The 19,902-nt window shown below is 41.3% G+C and overlaps 1 protein-coding gene across 3 annotated transcripts in view; it reads right to left on the reverse strand.

The window, feature by feature from the left end:
• LOC126253278 (cilia- and flagella-associated protein 45-like) overlaps positions 1 to 19,902 on the reverse strand; it is a 176,085-nt gene that overhangs the window by 98,852 nt on the left and 57,331 nt on the right. For 2 of the 3 annotated variants that reach the window (XM_049954500.1, XM_049954498.1), the window contains exons 3-4: positions 18,775 to 18,897; positions 1,810 to 1,970 (exon numbers count right to left, since the gene is read on the reverse strand). In XM_049954500.1, the coding sequence (XP_049810457.1) occupies positions 1,810 to 1,970; positions 18,775 to 18,897 (284 nt within the window). Of the gene's footprint in view, positions 1 to 1,805; positions 1,971 to 18,774; positions 18,898 to 19,902 lie in introns of all 3 variants that reach the window. The other variant, XM_049954499.1, reaches the window with a different exon arrangement.

Raw genomic sequence — 19,902 nt, forward strand, 5'->3', positions numbered from 1 at the left:
CTGTTAAGATCACATAATGACAGTCCCACAAACCACTCAGCATAACGTTGCCCAGTGAAGGTCAGATCTTCGCCTTTTTCAGTGGTGGTGAATCAACTACTGATTTGCTCCTTTGTCTCTGGATCATAGTGATGCACCCGACACATCCACAGCGATTAGTGGCTATGGAAGTCACCTGGATTGGTCTTACACAGCTGCAACATTTCTGCTGCTGCCTCACTTTGTTGGACTTTTTCAATGTGTTTCAGCAGTCGCAGAATCCGGCCAGTGGCCTCTGTCATGATCAAAATACCACACAAGATGAAAACTGATTCGTGACTGATTTTCCATTTTTTGTATTACCTCCTCCATTGTCACACACCGGTCTTTAAATAACAGGGTACCCACTTCTCTTGCATTCCTGGTTCTGCAGAGAGAAATATCTTTGACTTCATTCTTTGTCATTCCACATGTTTGACCACACTGTAAGAATCTGCATCACTTAACTACTGTGTCACATGTTAGCACACTGTTGCTGTGCACTTCCACAAACTCAGTACAGATTGTTGATCTCCTTCAAAAGTAGAAAACAAATAACCGCATGATATTCCATTTTACCAATGAGCTGCATCATTTCGTTTTGGCTCCTCTAGTGGCACACTACAATAATGTGGTGTGGGAATTTCAGATGATGATGACGATGTTGGTTTGTAGGGTGCCCAACATTGTGGTCATCAGTGCCCATATAAGTTCTCAATCTTTCCAGTTACAATCTCACTACTTCCCAAATGATGATGAGATGATGAGGACAACACAAACAGCCAGTCTCTGGGCGAAGAAAATCCCTGACCTGGAGATCAAACTCCAGACCCCATGATCCAGAGGTAGCAACGCTAGCCACTAGAGGGAATTTCAGTGTGTAACAGGACTGTATACATGTACCTCCAAACAAACAAAAAATTAATTACTATTGTAGGAAAGTTCTTGTAGAACATAAATACTTTGGGATTAAAGGAGACAACTCACCAAAAAGCAGAAGTGTTCAGTTGTCAATATGCACACACAAAAGAAAGAAAATTTATTAGCTTTCAGGTTTATTCTTTGATGAGCTAGAGTAAAATACACAAACACACACACATATATATATATATATACAAATGGCTACGCCCTTACATGGCGCTCAGTAGAAGGGAGAGGGAGGCAGGGAAATGACTGGGGTTGGTGGTTACAGATCAGTGAAAGACAGATGGTTTGCTGGCTGGGAAAGTGGGAGGGAGGGTTGGCAGGTATACACTCTGGCATGATTGTAGATGCTAGTGGGAAATGGCACAGCCTGAAGGTGGCATGGGAATGTGAACTGGGAGGGGGTGACAGCACATAGGAGGGGTAACGTTTGGCTGGAGGGTGGGGGGAGAGCTGGTTACCTGAGACTGAGGCCTGGACAGTTACAGAAGCAGAAGATATGTTGTAAGGTTGTAAAGGTAACTCCCATCTGCGTAGATCATAGAAGCTGGTGGTGGAGGGAAGGATCAAGGTGGCTCGCCATTAAGATTGAGCATGTGGTGCTCAGCTGCACTTTGTGCCACCAGGTGGTCAGCTTTGTTCTTGACAACAATTTGGCAGTGGCCATTCATGCTGATGGACAGCTGGTTGGTAGGCATAGCAATACAAAATGTTGTGCAGTGTTTGCCGCAGAGTTGGGTATGACATGGCTGTCCCTCACCCTGCCTCCTGCCTCCCTCTTCCTCCAGCCACCCCACCTGACACTCAATTATCTAAATCCTTAGCTTATGCTCTCATTTAGGTATTGTCAAGAAAATGTTAACTTGCCGCATAAGTGTCTTCTCCAGCACTTGAGCATCCCGAATGGCATGGCATTTGGTGCTGAGGATAAGCTGATTTGCTTTTTTTACATCATCTTCCAGTTCTAGTCTCATTTCTAGTGCCCTCTGAGCTAAATGAGAAGCCCGTCTGCTCTCAGTTCCATCAACCTGTAATTTATGTATTTGTTGATAATTACTTATTCAGACTAAATGTAATTCTTAGCACATATGTTTGGTATTCACACAACATTTTAGTTTTAAAACATATCTACATTACTTTTAACTCTTCACATACACATACACATATTCCTTGACTCAATGAGTCACCAATATCTAGGTCTGTTTACTGAATTTTCTTCCTTACCATTGAATTTTGTGTGCTTTTGGAATAAACTGCCTAATTAGAACATCAGCCACCTTCCGTATTTCTGCAGGCCCTTCTCTGCTTGTCCCAGTTTCAATAATTAGTTAGTAGGTGATCTTATATTGCCTTACACTGATAAGCCAAAACATTATTACCTCTGTCTACAACAATGTCTGGATGCTGCCTCGTGGCACTATGGGCATGTGACATGTTAACATGTTCAAATCAGCGCACGCTCCACTGCAGAGTGAAAATCTCATCCTGGAAACATACCCCAGGCTGTGGCTAAGCCATGTCTCTGCAATATCCTTTCTTTCAGGAGTGCTAGTTCTGCAAGATACGCAGGAGAGCTTTTGTAAAGTTTGGAAGGTAGGAGGCGAGATACTGGCAGAAGTAAAGCTGTGAGGATCGGGCGTGAGTTGCGCTTCGGTAGCTCAGATGGTAGAGCACTTGCCCGCTAAAGGCAAAGGTCCCGAGTTCGAGTCTCGGTCGGGCACACAGTTTTAATCTGCCAGGAAGTTTCATGTTGACAAAAGTATGTAAGTGGAGCAGACATAGACAGGTATCACCCTAGTGAAAATATGGGCTGCAGATGGGGAAATCCATTGATACAGGCAACTTTGACAAAGGGCTGATTACTATTACGCAGAGTCTGTGAATGAGTATCTCGAAAACAGTTGAATATTCATGTGCTACTGTCATGAATATCTATGGAGAGACGTACAAGAACAGTGAAACTACCACTTGGCACTAAATGGCTGGACATCCACGACTCTTCACTGAATATGGGGTTTGGAGGTTTGTCTGATAAGTAAAGTAAGATAGATGGTGATCTGTGGCATCTCTGCTGAAAGACCACAATGCTGGTGCATGCACAAGTGTTTCGGAGCACACCATGCACCACACATTGTCGAACAGGGAGCTCCACAGCAGACCATCCCTACGTGTTCACATGTTGACCCCATGACATCATCAATTATGGCTACAGTGGGCTTGGGACCATTGAGATTCAACCATTAATCAATGGAAACATGTTGGCTCTTCAGGTGAATCACATTTTTCCTACACAAGGTCAATGGCCGTCTCCCAAATGCCATTACTGAGGTTAACAGTGGCTCGAAACATACAGTGCACCACAGACATGGGCTGGTGGGCACAGTATTTTGTTATGGGAGATATTCTCCTGCGATTATGTGGGGCATTTTGTAGTAATCAAAGACATGCTGACAGCTGCGAACCACCTGCATCCCTTTGCTTGATGTCTTTCCTGACGGTGATGTCATCTTTCAGCAGTATAACTATCCATGACGTGGAGTCACAACCACGCTGCAGTGGTTCGAGGAGGATTATAATGAACTCACATTGATCTCTCAGCAACCAAATTCATCTGATGTAAGGCCAATAGAACCCATCTGGGTGACTATCAGGTACAATCACCAACGTACACATATCAGCAGCCCATTCTTTACATGAATTACATGACCTGTGCACAGACATCTAATGCCACATACCTCTGCAAACCTACCAACAAACTGTTGAATTCCTGACATGAACAGTCAGTGACATATTTCATTCCAAAGGCAGACAAACAAGCTATTAAGCACGTGGTCATAATGTTTTGGCTCAACAGTGTATACAATATAACTGAAAAGTCGCAGATAGTACACTTGCTACACCATACCAGTACACACACACACACACACACACACACACACAGAGAGAGAGAGAGAGAGAGAGAGAGAGAGAGAGACAGAATAGAAGGGAACATCCCACTTTAAAACTGCATGGACACACACTTTCTACCATATTCAGAATCAGATTAAGAACATTTACTGATATTTTAACATTGCACATTGCATACAATGTAGTCAAGAATCCTTTGATCAGAATCAATTACATACTTCAATATGTAAAATTAGGTGCTTATAAAGGAGTTCCTTTATCAGTTATGAAAAACTTATTCCTGTGTTAACCTGTGCGTGGGATTTCCAGAACACTTTACATATTTGCACTTAATGCTTTCCTATAGCATAGTCTTCTAGTGCAATACAGCTAAGGTAAAACATGTAATTATTCTGTAGAAGTGTACAATAATAATATGGTAAAAAGTAGAAAACTGAACATCTTATAGTAGCCTGCTGAAGGACCCAGGGATTCTTTCATTTACGTGTCAATACGTACACTGATGAGACAGATCATTATGACCATTGCCCACTGCAAGACCGAATGCTACTTGATGGCATTGCAGGTATATGAGGTAAGGAAAATACATAAGTGGAGCAGAGTCAAATGGGGAATCATTCTAGCAATGATACGGACTGCAAGCAAGGAAATCCACTTACATAAGTGACTTTGACAGAAGGCAGATTGTTATGGTCCAGCACCTGGGAAAAAGCATTTCAAAAATGGCAAAGCTGGTTGGCTCTTATTGAGCTACTGTCATGATCATCTATAGAAAGCAGCTGAAGGATGGTGAGATCATGTGTAGGTGATAAGGATTTGGACGTCCACACTTCATCAAACAATGTGGAGGGCCAGGACTTACCTGCTTTGTAAAGCAGGATATGTGGTGACTTGTGGCAGATATGATGACAGTGTACAATACTGGTGCAGTCGCAACTGTTCCACAGCACACTGGTCAGCACAGACTGTTGAAGATGAGGCTGTGCAGCAGAAGACCTACATGCTTTCACACATTGTCCCCACAATGTGGTCAGTCATGGCTGCAGAGGGCATGGGATCATTAAGACCAGACTGTGGATCAATAGAAATGTGTCACCTTGTTGGATGAATCACATTTCTTGTTAGACCAACTCAATAGTCATGTCCAGCTACACCATTATCCAGATGAATGGCTGTCTGAAACATGCACTGACTCACTTTTATGATAAAAATGCAGTTAATTTTTTCCCACTTATCTATATTAAAGCTTGCCTTTCCTAGCCTTTCCTCTGTACATTCTACAGTCTCTTCAAACAAATTTTGGGCTTGCAGCCGGTCGTCGTTCAATACTTCGCACGATATTTCGACTGGGCACCTGCCAGTCATCTTCAGGTGAGCCGTCGCAGACTGGCGATAAAGTTATCCGCTCCGCAATATATAGCATACTGTAACTATTCTGCGCTTGCGTCGAAAACTTGATAGTTGAACCAACACTGCCCGCCGGCAGCGCCCTTGCTGGTGGTACAGCCTGTCAGTCGTATTTCTACGGATTCTTTAACAATGGAGTCCCAGAAAGACGTTGCTGTAGACAAAATCATTGTTTTCTCATATTCCATTGAATGTCCAGTAGAAATACAATGTTCAGCAATAGCGGACTTGCTTGGCTGCAAAAGGCGGGTGTAACGTTGATGTTCAGTGCAGCGTTCTTTCACGGTGCGAGTGGTTTGACCTATGTAAGCCATACCACATTGGCACGGTATCTTGTAAATTCCGGCCTTTCATAGTAACAGATTGTCCTTAACTGATCCCACAAGGTCCGCAATCTTCGATGGTGGGCGGAAAACCACTTTTACCTGAAATTTTCGGAGGATTCTTGCTATTTTAAACGAAGTGTTGCCAACGAAAAGAAGAAAAGCTAAAAATTTTTCCGGCATGTTCTCCTCTTTATTCACTTCCAGCTTCTTAGTTTTAACTGTTGTGCAACGAAAAACTTCAGCACTATTAAATTCCTCCTCCTTACCGCAAGAGACCATCAAGAGGTTAAAACCACATGGTTGTGTACCTCCAAGACTGTATGGCCTTCCAAAGATTCATAAAGAGGGTCTTCCTCTGCGTCCAATAGTGAGCAACATTGGAGCTCCTACATATGATTTAGCTAAACATCTCGCTTCCTTACTGAGACCTTTCATAGGCAAGTGCTCACATCACATACAAAACTCAGCTGATTTTATCAATAGACTGGGGGCTCTTCGTCTTAGCAGTGTAGACCTTCTAGTAAGTTTTGATGTGGTCTCACTTTTTACAAAAGTTCCTCTTGCAGATTCTTTGACACTGATTGGTAACATGTTTCCTGTTGATATCAATGCTTTGTTCAGGCACGCACTTTCCTCAACTTATTTTATGTTTAATCAAGAATATTTTGAACAGACTGACAGTGTCGCCATGGGTAGCCCCCTCTCTCCTTCGGTCGACAACCTTTTTATGGATGACTTTGAAGAGAGAGCGCTTGAATCAGCTGCCCTGAAGCCAACAGTTTTTTGGCAGTATGTGGATGACACTTTCATAGTGTGGCCTCATGGAGAACATAAATTAATGGAGTTTCTACATCACCTCAACTCCATTCATAGCAACATCCTGTTAACCATGGAAATAGAGAAAGATGGTTGTTTGCCTTTCTTGGATGTCCTGGTTCGAAGGAAGAATGATGGTTCTCTAGGGCATTCAGTTTACCGGAAACCCACTCATAATGATTTGTACCTGCAAGCATCGAGTTGCCATCACCCATCGCAAACCATGAGTTTGCTTAAAACGCTTGTTCATAGAGCTTATATTGTCTCAGATCTAGATAGCTTATCTCAAGAACTCGCCCATCTAAAGACAATATTCAGCGAAAATGGGTATTCCATCCAGCAGATTAACAGGGCACTAGCAGTTAAAACTAAGAAGCAGGAAGTGAATAAAGAGGAGAACATGCCGGAACAATCTTTAGCTTTTCTTCCTTTCGTTGGCAACACTTCATTTAAAATAGCAAGAATCCTCCGAAAATTTCAGGTAAAAGTGGTTTTCCGCCCACCATCGAAGATTGCGGACCTTGTGGGATCAGTTAAGGACAATCTGTTACTACGAGAGGCCGGAATTTACAAGATACCGTTCCAATGTGGTATGGCTTACATAGGTCAAACCACACGCACCGTGAAAGAACGCTGCACTGAACATCAACGTTACACCCGCTTTTTGCAGCCAAGCAAGTCCGCTATTGCTGAACATTGTATTTCTACTGGACATTCAATGGAGTATGAGAAAACAATGATTTTGTCTACAGCAACGTCTTTCTGGGACTCCATTATTAAAGAATCCGTAGAAATACGACTGGTGGAAAATCTGTTAAACCGTGACAGCGGCTACCAGCTGGAGAGTGCATGGAATCACATCATCTCCACGATTTGCTCATATCGAAGACGACAGAGTGCGTCGACGGCCGTGGCAAACAGCAACGCAGAGGGCGACTGAGTTCCGCTATTCCACCAGCGAGGGCGCTGCCGGCGGGCAGTGTTGGTTCAACTATCAAGTTTTCGACGCATGCGCAGAATAGTTACAGTACGCTATATATTGCGGAGCAGAGAACTTTATCGCCAGTCTTCGACGGCTCACCTGAAGATGACTGGCAGGTGCCCAGTTGAAATATCGTGTGAAGTATTGAACGACGACCGGCTGCAAGCCCGAAATTTGTTGAACAGTCATTTTTCCGGGAAAATTTTAAAATTCACATTCTACAGTCTCATTCTCATCTTTTAGCTGTTGACTGCATGTAGTCCATTACTGCTAATCTGAGATTTCAAACTCATTTTTATAAAATGTTATTTGAGTTCCGAAACTGTATCTCGACTAGTTAAAGATTGGGAGTAACTTATATTTAATTCAAGGACCTGGTCTCCTGTTTTCAAATGTAATTCACTCCTTGCCCTACTAAGTGATATGATGCAATTATTTTATTTGTATTTGAGAGGAATAAAATTTAAATTCCCGCCTGGTCATCCAGATTCTCTACATTGTTAAAGGGGAATGCCAAGATGGTAGCACTCCTAAGGAAACAAATTCATTCAGTCATTCACAGTTTATGTTCTGTAAATATCATCACAAAGGAGAGCCTTCAGGGATATCAAATGAAAAAATTTATATATTTTCAGGCACAAGCAACCACTGCTGACTGCTATTCAGCTGCTGCTTTCGTCCAACAGTTCAAGCAAAGCATTTATGTATCTTTACACAGACCAATATTGGCTGCTTATATTCTGACAAAGGCAACATCTATGTAACATAAACATTAGAATTACAACAATATGAATAGGACAGATTGCTATTCACCACATAGAGATGGTACTGAATCACACACAGACACAATGAACAAGACTGCTACACAATTAAGCTTTTGGACAAGAAAGTCCTTCTTCTGAAATAGAAAACACACACACACATTCACACAAGCACAACTCACACATACATGGCCACTGTCTCCAGGCACTGGCGACTGACTGCTGCAGCTTCTCGAGACAGGTTTTCTTTAGAGACAATAGGCTGCAATTTATGGAGGGATTCAATTGTTCTGTTTCCACAATGGCATCACATGACGTGCCCTCTTCCCACTCACATGTGCAATTCAGTGGAGAGTGTGAGAGGATGGTCCATGTTTTCAAACACAACCAATCAGAGAGCACCAAAAAAGGGAAGATGTACTGACCATCCTTCTTGACATGCGCAGATCCAGTCCTGTAAACAAAACAAACTCTACCAAAATATTACATTGTTGGTAACTAGAATCAGTACTCTTCTGGTTCCAACCAAGATATTATAGACACGCTTTTAACGGTCAACTGAATTCCAACTAAGCAGTGATGTCTCAGCAATGATGTTCTTATAAAGAACTTGACTAGGAAGTACATGTCATCACTCAGTACAGTAATAAGAATATATTCATTCAATATGTTGGAGATCCATATATACACTGTCACCTGCTGTTGTAATTAGTGATATGCTGACATTTTGAATTTCTGACAGCAAACAGAAACTTTATCATCAGCTACAGACATCTGTCACAGAACACGTACTGCTCATGATGGTAATTGGACAAACACTGATGTTCACTGAGGATCTAGGCATACACACACCACAGGACCTGCATGTTGATGTGCCAAATGAAGACGCAACACTTATCCAAATAACAGACATTTCACTTGTTGAAATTCTGTTACACACATTGCTGAGTTTCTGTGGATACACTTGGGGGTAAATCTCCTTTAACGTTTTGTCTCATCAGAGGGGAAAAAGAGCTAAGTTTTATTTATATTAAAAGGCAGAAAAATCACACATCAACAACATTATTAGCAAAAGGTGGTAATGATATTAGATTTTTTTTTATGTCTGGGACATTTGTAAATGGTACGTTGGTATTCCTTTTAGGTGTCATGGCAGCCAGCCTCACTGCCTGTTTGAAACGTGACTAGAATATTGATCTATACATTATTATTGAAATCATTCCACATGTGAATGTTAAGAGCCATGAAAATAAATACATGTAGTCGGGTTTTAAAATATGTTTCCAGAAGGTACTGCTTTCACTATTATGCAGTGATGTCATACTGTTGTTCGTTCACTTCCGTATTCAGTGTTGAAGAAGTAAAGGCAAAGTGTTTCAAAGTTGAAATGAATCATAGGAATATGCAGTAATTATTATCACCAGTGAATAAAAAGATTAAGCTGTTTGAAAATAATGATGAAAATGGCAGATGTAATGGAAGTAAGGAAAAGAGTGGAAATGAAATTGTGTGTGCTGAAAATGTGCCATCCATGCAGGCCTGCTTCTGTAAATAGTTTAGACTGTACTCCTTCTGAGTGTTGGACAATGGAACAGAAAGAAGATTTCTGTAATAAGAGTGAGCACTTGAAAGGGGGGGAAAAAAGGAAACTGTGGTGTGAAAGTTGTAAGAAAGTTGGGACATTGGGGACAGGAAGAAGTAAACAAGGAATGAATATTTCATGACGGCAGTCAACAATTTCAGTACCATCCTTTGGAGAAAGCAAAACAGACCAGATGACATCTCCTCAAAAGAAAATCTTTAAACACAAAAAAGGCTCAGCCCATAAACCTGCTTTGAAAATATGTCTGCAGCAACTGAAAAATCTTGGGAATCTGTGTTAAAGCACTGGAAAATGACAATTCAGAAGCAGTCATTGTTTTCAGAACTACAAAGTTGTCAAAAGAACTCAACCATTAAATGATTTTGGGTCAGAAATTAATGTTCAGAAATCAAATACAGTGGACATGGGTCATACGAGTCTCCATTTCAAGTTAGCATTTGTTACCATATTAAGTCATATGGCGGAAATACGGAAGCGTCCGATCCCGCCCGTCTGCTTTGACCCATGACGTCACAAATATGGCGGAAACAAAAACAAACACACACACTTTCCACAAGAAGCCTAATGACACTAACGGGACAAGCGCGGGAAATGGGGTGTTTTCGGTGGGGGGCAAACTAAATATAAACAAATTTAGACACCTTGCGTAGCTACAACGTGTAAGTGAAGACAGCCATGCATGAATACCCACCCACCTCTCCAGGGGTCGTAACCCCTGCAACCCATAGAAGATAAAGATGCTTCAGTAGCTGATTAGTGTTTTTTGTCTTTAAAAAAAAAAAAAATCTCACGGGATAGAATGAACAGATCAGAAAGATAAATATAATAAACTAAAACAGAAATTGGAGGAAACAGATAAGTAAAATAAGTAATAAGTGTTTTTAAATTAAAAAAAAAAAAAAAGTCTCACGAGATAGAATGAACAGATCAGAAAAGTAAATAAAATAAGATAAAACAGAACTGGAGACAGCCACACTCAAACCAAACTCCGTGCCGTCATGACGTCACACACGACAACACCCTTACGTCACGGGTCAAAGCCGACGCGTGGGATCAGACGCTTCTGTCGACCCCATATGGCTGAAGAAATGAAAACTAGAGCCATCAAAAATGTAACTGAATCACATAGCACAATTTTATTGATACTTGATGAAAGTCCAACAAAATTGTCTTTAATGATTATTTACATTCAAACAATGCTACCTGATATGACAGAAACAACTATTACTTTCCTAGATTTGACTGAAATAGGATGCACAACAGCTGAATGTATATTCAATGCCGTATTGAAAAATTTAAAGACATCAGGTTTTCACCAAGAGTTTTTTTTAATGAAAATCTCATTTCTATTGCCAGTAAAGGCATGGCATTTATGCTGGAAACAAGGAAGGTGCAGTTGCATTCCTGAAACAAACTTTTCCACAAATTGTATGGTGGCATTGTGCCAGCTATAAACTAGGGCTATTTGTTGGTGATGTTATAAGAAAAGATTTTCATTCACAAATCAATCATTTTAATTCTTTCCTGGAGTAAGTTCCACATCCTCTATAATCAGTTGCCCAAAAATGCCAGAGAACTAATAAGATAGGCAGAAGAACTTGAATCCCTAGTTCTCAAAATTGGTAGAGTCTTGGGTACTTGGTGCGTTGCCTCTACATTTAGAAGTGTTTCAACTGTTTGAAAAAATTACAAGGCACTAGTTTCACATTTTGCTAGTGCTAAGAGTGATACATCTACAGCTACACAGATGGAAAAATGTATGAAGGTCTTCTAATGAAAGTCATCAGCATTAACTTTATTTTGGATCTGGGTTTTATTTGTGATGCACTACAGGAGTTGTCTGACCCTAGGTTAGAAATGCAGGCTCATGAAATCAGTCTTCATACTACTACCAAAAATAAATAAAAACACAATTCAGAGTGTTTGAAGAGAGAAAGGCAAATTAAAATGAGCCTCTCAAAGCAAAGAAACAATTACAGTTCAAGGGCCTTTCTTGTCACAAAGGAAGTGAAAAGCAGTAGGCCTAGTTCCCTTGCCCCACCACCATTTTATGAAAGATTATGCAACTGAATGGAAGATAGGCTTTTAAGTGATGAAGATGATATTTCTTCATGCACTACAGTCATGAATCCTTCTTATTAATATGACAATCCTGCAGTTATTTTTGGTGAGAAAGAACTAACAAAATTACATCATTGACTCAGGTTTCCTGAAAGAAAAGTAATCAGAGGATTTCAAGAGTTTTTAGAAGAAAAGAAGTGTCCAGTTTCTCTACTGCCTTTGATAAACACAATTCACTGTATTCCAATATCTGCTAGCGAATGTGAGAGGGGATTTTCTCAAATGAAAATTGTTTTAACTCCTTTAAGGGCATTACTGCACCTGAATATAGTTGACAACTTGATGTTCATCAAATTAGTAGGATATTGAATGAAATTTTCACTGTGCAGCAGAGTGCGCACTGATATGAAACTTCTTCGCAGATTAAAACTGTGTGCCAGACTGAAACAAGGTACTGGCAGAAGTGAAGCTGTTAAGATGGGTCATGATTCATGCTTGGGTGGCTCAGTTGGTAAAGCACTTGCCCACGAAAGGCTAAGGTCCTAAGTTTAATTCTTGGTCTGGTTTTGATCTGCCAGAAAATTAAGTAGGACCTTCTTTACATCTGTCCACCCCAACTCTTTATGTGGAGACCTTGTTCCTGAAAGGAAGTCACTTGGCTACAGATAGTAAAAATAAAGAGTAGAAGCAGGAGAAATATGATAGTCATTTTCTGATACCAATGTGGATCAGTAAAGCTACCAGGTATTTACATTGACTCCAAACTCCACTGGGAGGAACATATCATGTATATGAAAAAATATCTCAGATATCATGCCACATTTTGAAACTTAGGGATTTAGTGAGCTTGTATCACCTTAGGGTGACATACTTTGGACTGTTCCAGTCACATACGCCATATGGTCTGATTGTATGGGGAATCTCCCCTAACATCAAGAATACTTTAAAAATACAGAAAATAAGTCCTATGTATAATGTGCAAACAGGTCATATGGAACACTATCATCCTCTTTTTACCAGTCTCAGAATAGTTGCAATTATAAATATACACATATATGTGTCTGATTAACTTCTCTTGGTTAGGATTCAGAGTCATATAATACTTCTTAAAAGACATCATAATCGCCATTGACTGTATAAAATATTTATTGTTACTATTGCAATTTTGGCCTTATGGCCATTTTCAAGTAACACTGCAAAGTTACATTCTGTCAGAATATAAAACTATCTGACATGAGTATATGTCGTTGTCAAAATGCAGCCTTTTGACTGTGAGAGTCCCACAAGATCCGATGAGTACAACACTTATTACATCATATGTTGTTAAATATATACTGAACTGTGCATGTTACCATCGTTCTAATAATCTATCACACATACAAGTTCAGGTGCACTGACAACATGTGGACCTTCACAATGGTAACATCAACAGTTCAGTATATATTTAACAACATATTACGGTGTAATACGTGTCATACTCATCGGATCTTGTGGGACTCTCACAGTCAAAAGGCTGCATTTTGACAACGACATGCTTCCCCTCTTCCCCCGGGCTTCCCCTCCCCCTTCCTCCCTCCCCCTATCACCCCTGCCCATGGCATCTCTGCTCTCCCCTCTTGCTCTCCCACTCCCCTTCCTCCTCCTCCTCTCTTGGCAGGTCCCCGGACTCACACACGCTCAGTGAACATTCGCGCGTCGGAGATCATCGCCATCAGTGTCTCGTGTGTGTGCCTTCGTTTGTGTTTAGTGTTTGTTCGCCGTCATGCCACCACTGTTCACGTGCACCGTCGCCATCATCCATGTTATGTGCGCCATGTCAACTAGTGTTAGTGATGTTTCTCGTCCAGCGTGAACGGCTCCATGTTTTTTTGTTTTTTAGTGTTTACATTTTTTGCCCGCCGTTTTGATTGTATTCTCTGTGCCACCTATATGTATTACTTATTGTAAAACTCAAGGCTGAAGAGCGGCATACTCTGCTGTTGACAGCCCGCCTTGTGTAAGGTGATCAAAATCACAATAAAGAAAAAAAGAAAAAACAACGACATGTACTAATGTCAGATAGTTTTATATTCTGACAGAATGTAACTTTGCAGTGTTACTTGAAAATGGCCATAATGCCAAAATTGCAATAGTAACAATAAATATTTTATACAGTCAACAGCGACTATGATGTCTTTTAAGAAATATATGTGTCTGATTAAAAATAATTCAGAATTTGTTGCTGGGAGGAGGGGGGAAGGGGGGGAGGGACTCATGAACACAATACCAGAGCTAAGGCTAATTTAGATATACCAAGGCACAGGTTAGCAAGAACTGGACATTCTAACAAAGCAAACCCACTCAAAATTTTCAATAAATTACCAATCTATGTTTGGTCTACAGATCTAAAATTTTTTTGAAATTGAGTGGCACAGCTGGCTATTAGATCACCCATTTTACCATATTAATGAATTCTTTGAGATTCCTGGGGAGTATATTAGAATTTAACAAATATTTCTGTAGTTTATTGTATTGTTGCACACTGACTTTATGTTTTGTATGATTATGTTCCTATGTTTTGTGTAATTATGTGTCCTGTACATCCTATCCAATTATTATTGCACAGGGTTTGTACCATACTATATTACTGTATAACTTACTGACACTAGCTCTTAGAATTTTTTCTGTAGTATATTTTATTATTGCTGTGCTTAATATGTATACAATAGTTAACTGACATTAGTTTATTTTTTTATTATGTACCCGTACATATTACTGCACCATGTATTTTACTATAATGATGAAGCCTTGTAGGGAAGCAGCCTACTCACGCCGTAGTAAATTCACAGCAGTCTTTCCATTGTGTGCCAGCCTAGTCCATTGTAACTAGCTCTGACGTCATAAATGTTGCGCAATACTTTAAAAATCAAGCAAATAATCTGAAACGGTTCTAGCATGTCAGGAGTAATACTAAATTAATATGTGTTGAATATCAGTTCGATAACTTTAACTATTTTCGAAATTTGGACGTTTTTCTGTAAAAATCATTGGCGCAACAGAAAAGAGCTAGAGACTTAAAAATTTATATTTAGATTCCTTTTCCATAATAATTTAATATAAACAGTACTTTGGATCTCACAAATTAAGATTTTAGTTGAAATTCATAATTTTCTGGTTTTTGTCTTAAAAATTAAGGAAGCAAGATAGATTAAGTAGGCTAATAAATAAGGCTAGGATGTTTATATTTAAGTAGAATGGAGATCCGTTATAACCATAAAGATGTGAGAAGTTTCATTTGAATAACTATAAAACTATAGCGATAGCGTATCTCCAAAGGGCAAGTTCAGAGCTCGTCTACTGCGTGCAGTGTAATTAAATTAATTCTCTCACCCAAAATATTTAACTTAGCCACGTCAAACTTTTATTATGATTACTTACCTGTGTGTTGAATGCGCATTTAAATTGAGAGCTTCATCTGCCATCAGCAAAAGAAGCTATGATTTATTCGGTAACTTGAAGTGGTGCATTACTAGCCCAGCGGCTAGTCGGGAGAGCCAATTTGATCAGGCATTCCCTTAGCCGTCTGCACCGCGGCTTTATATATAAGAACGCTGCGAGAGGAAGCAAGGGAATCCATCCTTTCCCGGCGCATCCATCACCACCTCCGCCAAAACCACCTCCTCCCAAACACCCAATGTGGCTTTCGACCTTCCTTCTCTGCTGATGACCAACTCCTCCGCCTCACTCATCTCCTCTCCCTCCAGCTAAACTCCCTTCGCTCCGCCATTTTTGTCTCCCTTGACCTCGAAAAGGCCTACGACCATGTCTGGCATCCCGGTCTCCTGTTTAAACTCCACACCTACACCCTTCCTATCAACTACATCCGTCTGGTGGCCTCCTTCCTCTCCCACCGCCCCTCCTATGTTACCATCCATAATGCAAATTCCCACACCTTCTACCCCTCTGCAGGTGTGCCCCAGGGCTCTGTCCTCTCCCCTCTCCTCTACCTCCTGTACACGGCAGATATGCCCCAACCCCCTCCCCCCCTCCAGTACACCTCTTGCAATATGCTGATGACACCGCATTCCTCGCCCTCGCTCCTACCCTCCAACGGTCCCAATGCCTTCTCCAGAATCACCTTGACCTTTTTGCTGCATGGTGTAACCAGTGGCTCCTGAAACTCAACCCTTCCAAGACCCAGGCGATCATCGTAGGTCGTACCACTCGCTCCTTCCGGCTCCTGGATTTCTCCCTTACTGTCTGTGCCCGTCCTGTCCGCCTCACCCCCACCCTCACCTACCTTGGCCTCACCATTGGCCGTCACCTCACCTGGATCCCTCATCTCCGCTCCATCCAATCCACAGCCCACAACCGCCTCCGACTCCTCGAACTCCTCTCCGGACGGACATGGGGGTTGCACCCCTCTACCATCCTCCACACTTACAAATCCTTAATCCGTCCCATCCTCTGTTATGCCAGTCCTGCCTGGATATCTGCCCCCCCCCCCCCAAATTCTATAAGTCCCTCCAGATCCTTGAGTGTCATGCACTTCGCCTCGCCTTCCGTATACGCCTCCCGTCCCCCACGCGGATCCTCTATGATCTCATTCCTTTCCCCCATCTGCTCCTATTCCTCGAACATATCCGCATCCTCTACACCTCCCGCCGTCTTGAATCCCTCACCCCCTGGTTGCTCCTCTCCCCTCTGATCCCCGCCCCCTGCCACGTCTTCACCGTTGTGTCCCCCCTACCCTCCATCTCTACACCCTACATCTCCTTTCCCAAGATGGCTTCCATCAACTCCCCCTCCCAGATGATGCCCTCTCTCCCTCCATTTATCCCTCCTATCAACTCTGATCCTCACTCCCCCTCCTTTCCTCTGTCCTTTTCCCGGGCTCCCTCTCCCCCCTTCCATCCTCTTTCTTCCACACCTCCCCTCTCTTTGCCTCCCTCTCTCCCCCGAGTCCTTTGACATTTCCCTCCTCTGCCTCCTCTCATACCGTCTCGCGTCTGCCCTTTTCCCCCTTTATTACTCCTTTCCCTCCTTGGTTCCCCCCCCCCCTTTTCGTTTTTTCCTCTCCTCCCTCCTTGTTTTTCCCCCTACTCCAGGTCCTCCCCCCATCTGCCTTGGATCGGGAGTGCCATCTTTGTGCCGCCTTTTTTGTGCAGTGTTTTACAGTGTTTTTTTTCCAGTGCGTGCTCCGTGTTGTGTCTTTTGGGAAGTGTAGCGAACAGCCACCATACTGTCGCTGGGTGTGCTTTTTTTTTATCACTTGCGAACAGAAACCAGACTGTCGCCATGTTTTTTAATTGTGTGTCTACTATGTTACTTGTCCAATTCCTGTGTATTCTATCAACATTGCCAACCCCTTTTGCTTTCTGTTTTAACTTTCCGCATTTTTACGCCATTTTACACTTTAAATCACCATTTTATCGCCTGTTTTTCCTTGTTTCTTTCTTCTTCCTTTTGTTAAACAAAAGTCTGTAGGCTGTAGAGCAGCGTAGTAAGCTGCTGCTAGCCCGCCCCCTTCGGGGGGTGGAGGGGGTGGGGGGGTGGGGGGGTGGGGGGAAGAGGAAGCAAGGCCCCAGTTCTCTCCAGACACTGAATAGCACACCATCTGTGTCGGGAGTCGCGTCGCGTCGGTATCATTGCTATAAACAGCCTCGGATGCCGTATTAAGTTACTCGGGATACGCGTAACCATGAAATCATTTTCGAGTGAAGTGTTAATTCTGGGATGACTTTAATTATCGATTTTCAGTTTGCGTATGTCGTATTTTCACGTGCCGCCGCGGGACAAACATTCTACCATTATTTAGCGTGGCATTTGATGAACCTAATCATCAAATTATGGCGGGCATTCATTTAAACATTTAATTTGGACAGTTATAGTTGCATCAGCACATTAGACTCTGAACGGCTCTGTTAGATTGTGTGGATTTTCTTTTCTTTTTTCTTGATCTGTGACTTTCAGAATACAGAGAATTTTTAGAAAATCATTTTTTGATTATAAATCCCAGACAATCTCCTAATTTCTCAGAGCTATAAGCTGCAGCTATAAGTGTGTTTCTCAGATGAAGTGGGCACTAGGAATTCTAATTATAGGCTTCATGTTTTGCTAATCACTTTCTGGTTGCCAATATTGTAGTTAGAGAGCCAGTGTTGACAACGGCAAAAGACAGCATAAATAATAGGAACATTTAACAACCATAATTCCACCCGCCGCCGCACATATGGTTAATCGGCCGGGAAATGCAGTGTTTCTACATTCAAACATTTTATATAACAACATTATTCCTACCAGCCGCCTCACAGCCTAATTCATTGTAAAATGATCAATGGTGAATAAAAAAATTATGATTCTTTATTACTGATCCAGCACTACTGACATCAGACAGACATTGTCAACAGTGTTCCAAAATTGACTTGCAATATATTGAGGATTATTGCAACTGCTTAGAAGTGGCCTTTGAAGTGTAAGTAAGTTAACTAGGTCAGTATTAATGCATCAAGCTACATTAGCATTATATAATAACAAAGTACATTGTTGTAATCAGTTCTGCTCCGTTCACCCAGATTTACAGGCAATATAAAATGATTACATTGCCACAAATAGTTTATTGATGAAAGAGGCTTTGACAAGTCCACAACAACATAAGAGACAAATAGAGCATCAACAATTAATGAAGTTATTCTGTTTCTTTTTTTACAATGTATGAGGAAAGTTACTACCTTAAAGAAGGGAGCTAAATTCAGATACACTGAGTCCACAATCCATGAACAGTAGATTTGCAAATGATTTTACAGATCACAAACCACAGAAAAACTTTAAGCAGTATAGGGAAATACGAGAACTAAGAGATTACTTTTAACCATTATACATAAAATGTGAATCTATGTAACATTTCTCTAACAATCGAAGTATAAGTTTAGTGCACCTATAATGAATCTCCTAAAACTAATATGAAGTGATCAGTTTCATTTTTCTTACCAATTCTGGCTTAAGCTTCTGTTTGCGTTTTTCATCCCACTTATGGAGTTTCTTCTTGCGAATCTCACTGTCTTTCATTAGTTTTGTCTGCAGTTCCTCTTTGTCCTCCAAATGCTGTTTCCTCTGTCAGATTATGTTAATTAGAAGTAACAAATAAATTAATGATTCATGCAATCACATACTTCATTAAATTCACAATGAAAAGTAAGAATTGGGGAAATAAGAGCTGATATAGAGGACAAGAAATTACTAAAACTACAAATAAAAACAGTAATTATAATTATTATAATGCCTACAAATCAACCGATAACAAACTAAATGACAAATGGAAGGGGGCAATGATTTCGAATGGAACAATCTGAAACAATTGGTGGTGATGATGATGATGATGATGATGTCCCATACTCCGAGGAGCATAGGGGACAATTCGGTAGAACTGCACCGCCGTACTAGGCAAGGTCCTAGCGGAGCTAGTTTGCCATTGCCTTCCTCCGACCGTAATGGGGATGAATGATGAAGATGAAGACGACACAACACCTAGTCACCTTGAGACAGGAAAAATCCCTGACCCCACCGGAATCAAACCCGGGACCCCATGCACGGGAAGCAACAACGTACCACAATTGGTGCTAACAAGTCAAAAAACTTGGTGAATAAATGTAATCAATTTTCTAAATAATGTCATTATTCTGTAAACATAATAAAGCATGGTTCCAGCTTAACTGTCATTTTAATACAATCTTTGTAATATCATATGTACTTCAGAGGAGGAGCACTTAGAAATTTTTTTTTCAATTTTTGTATACCTCCTATTGATCTATTTGCGTATGCATGTCACTAGGGTGTGGAAGTAGCCAAAATATAAATATTAATATACCCCCAACAAATGGACATTGAAATGGATGCGGGTGAGCTGGTGTGCATAGCACAATGAAACAGTGCGGAAAATTGTCAGGGAGAATGTGTGTGAAACATTGTATGGGTAGAGTCACTGACCCAGGTGTTTACTTGCCAGTGGCAATACGCCTGGCCCAGCAGTTCTTACATGAACATCAACTATCTCGGATCTGGCCCTCACCTCACGACATGCTCCGTTTCCTGTGTGCTTAGTCTGTCAGCCGTTCGCAC

The sequence above is a fragment of the Schistocerca nitens genome, chromosome 4 (assembly GCF_023898315.1).
Source record: "Schistocerca nitens isolate TAMUIC-IGC-003100 chromosome 4, iqSchNite1.1, whole genome shotgun sequence".
Taxonomy (NCBI): Eukaryota; Metazoa; Arthropoda; class Insecta; order Orthoptera; family Acrididae; genus Schistocerca; species Schistocerca nitens.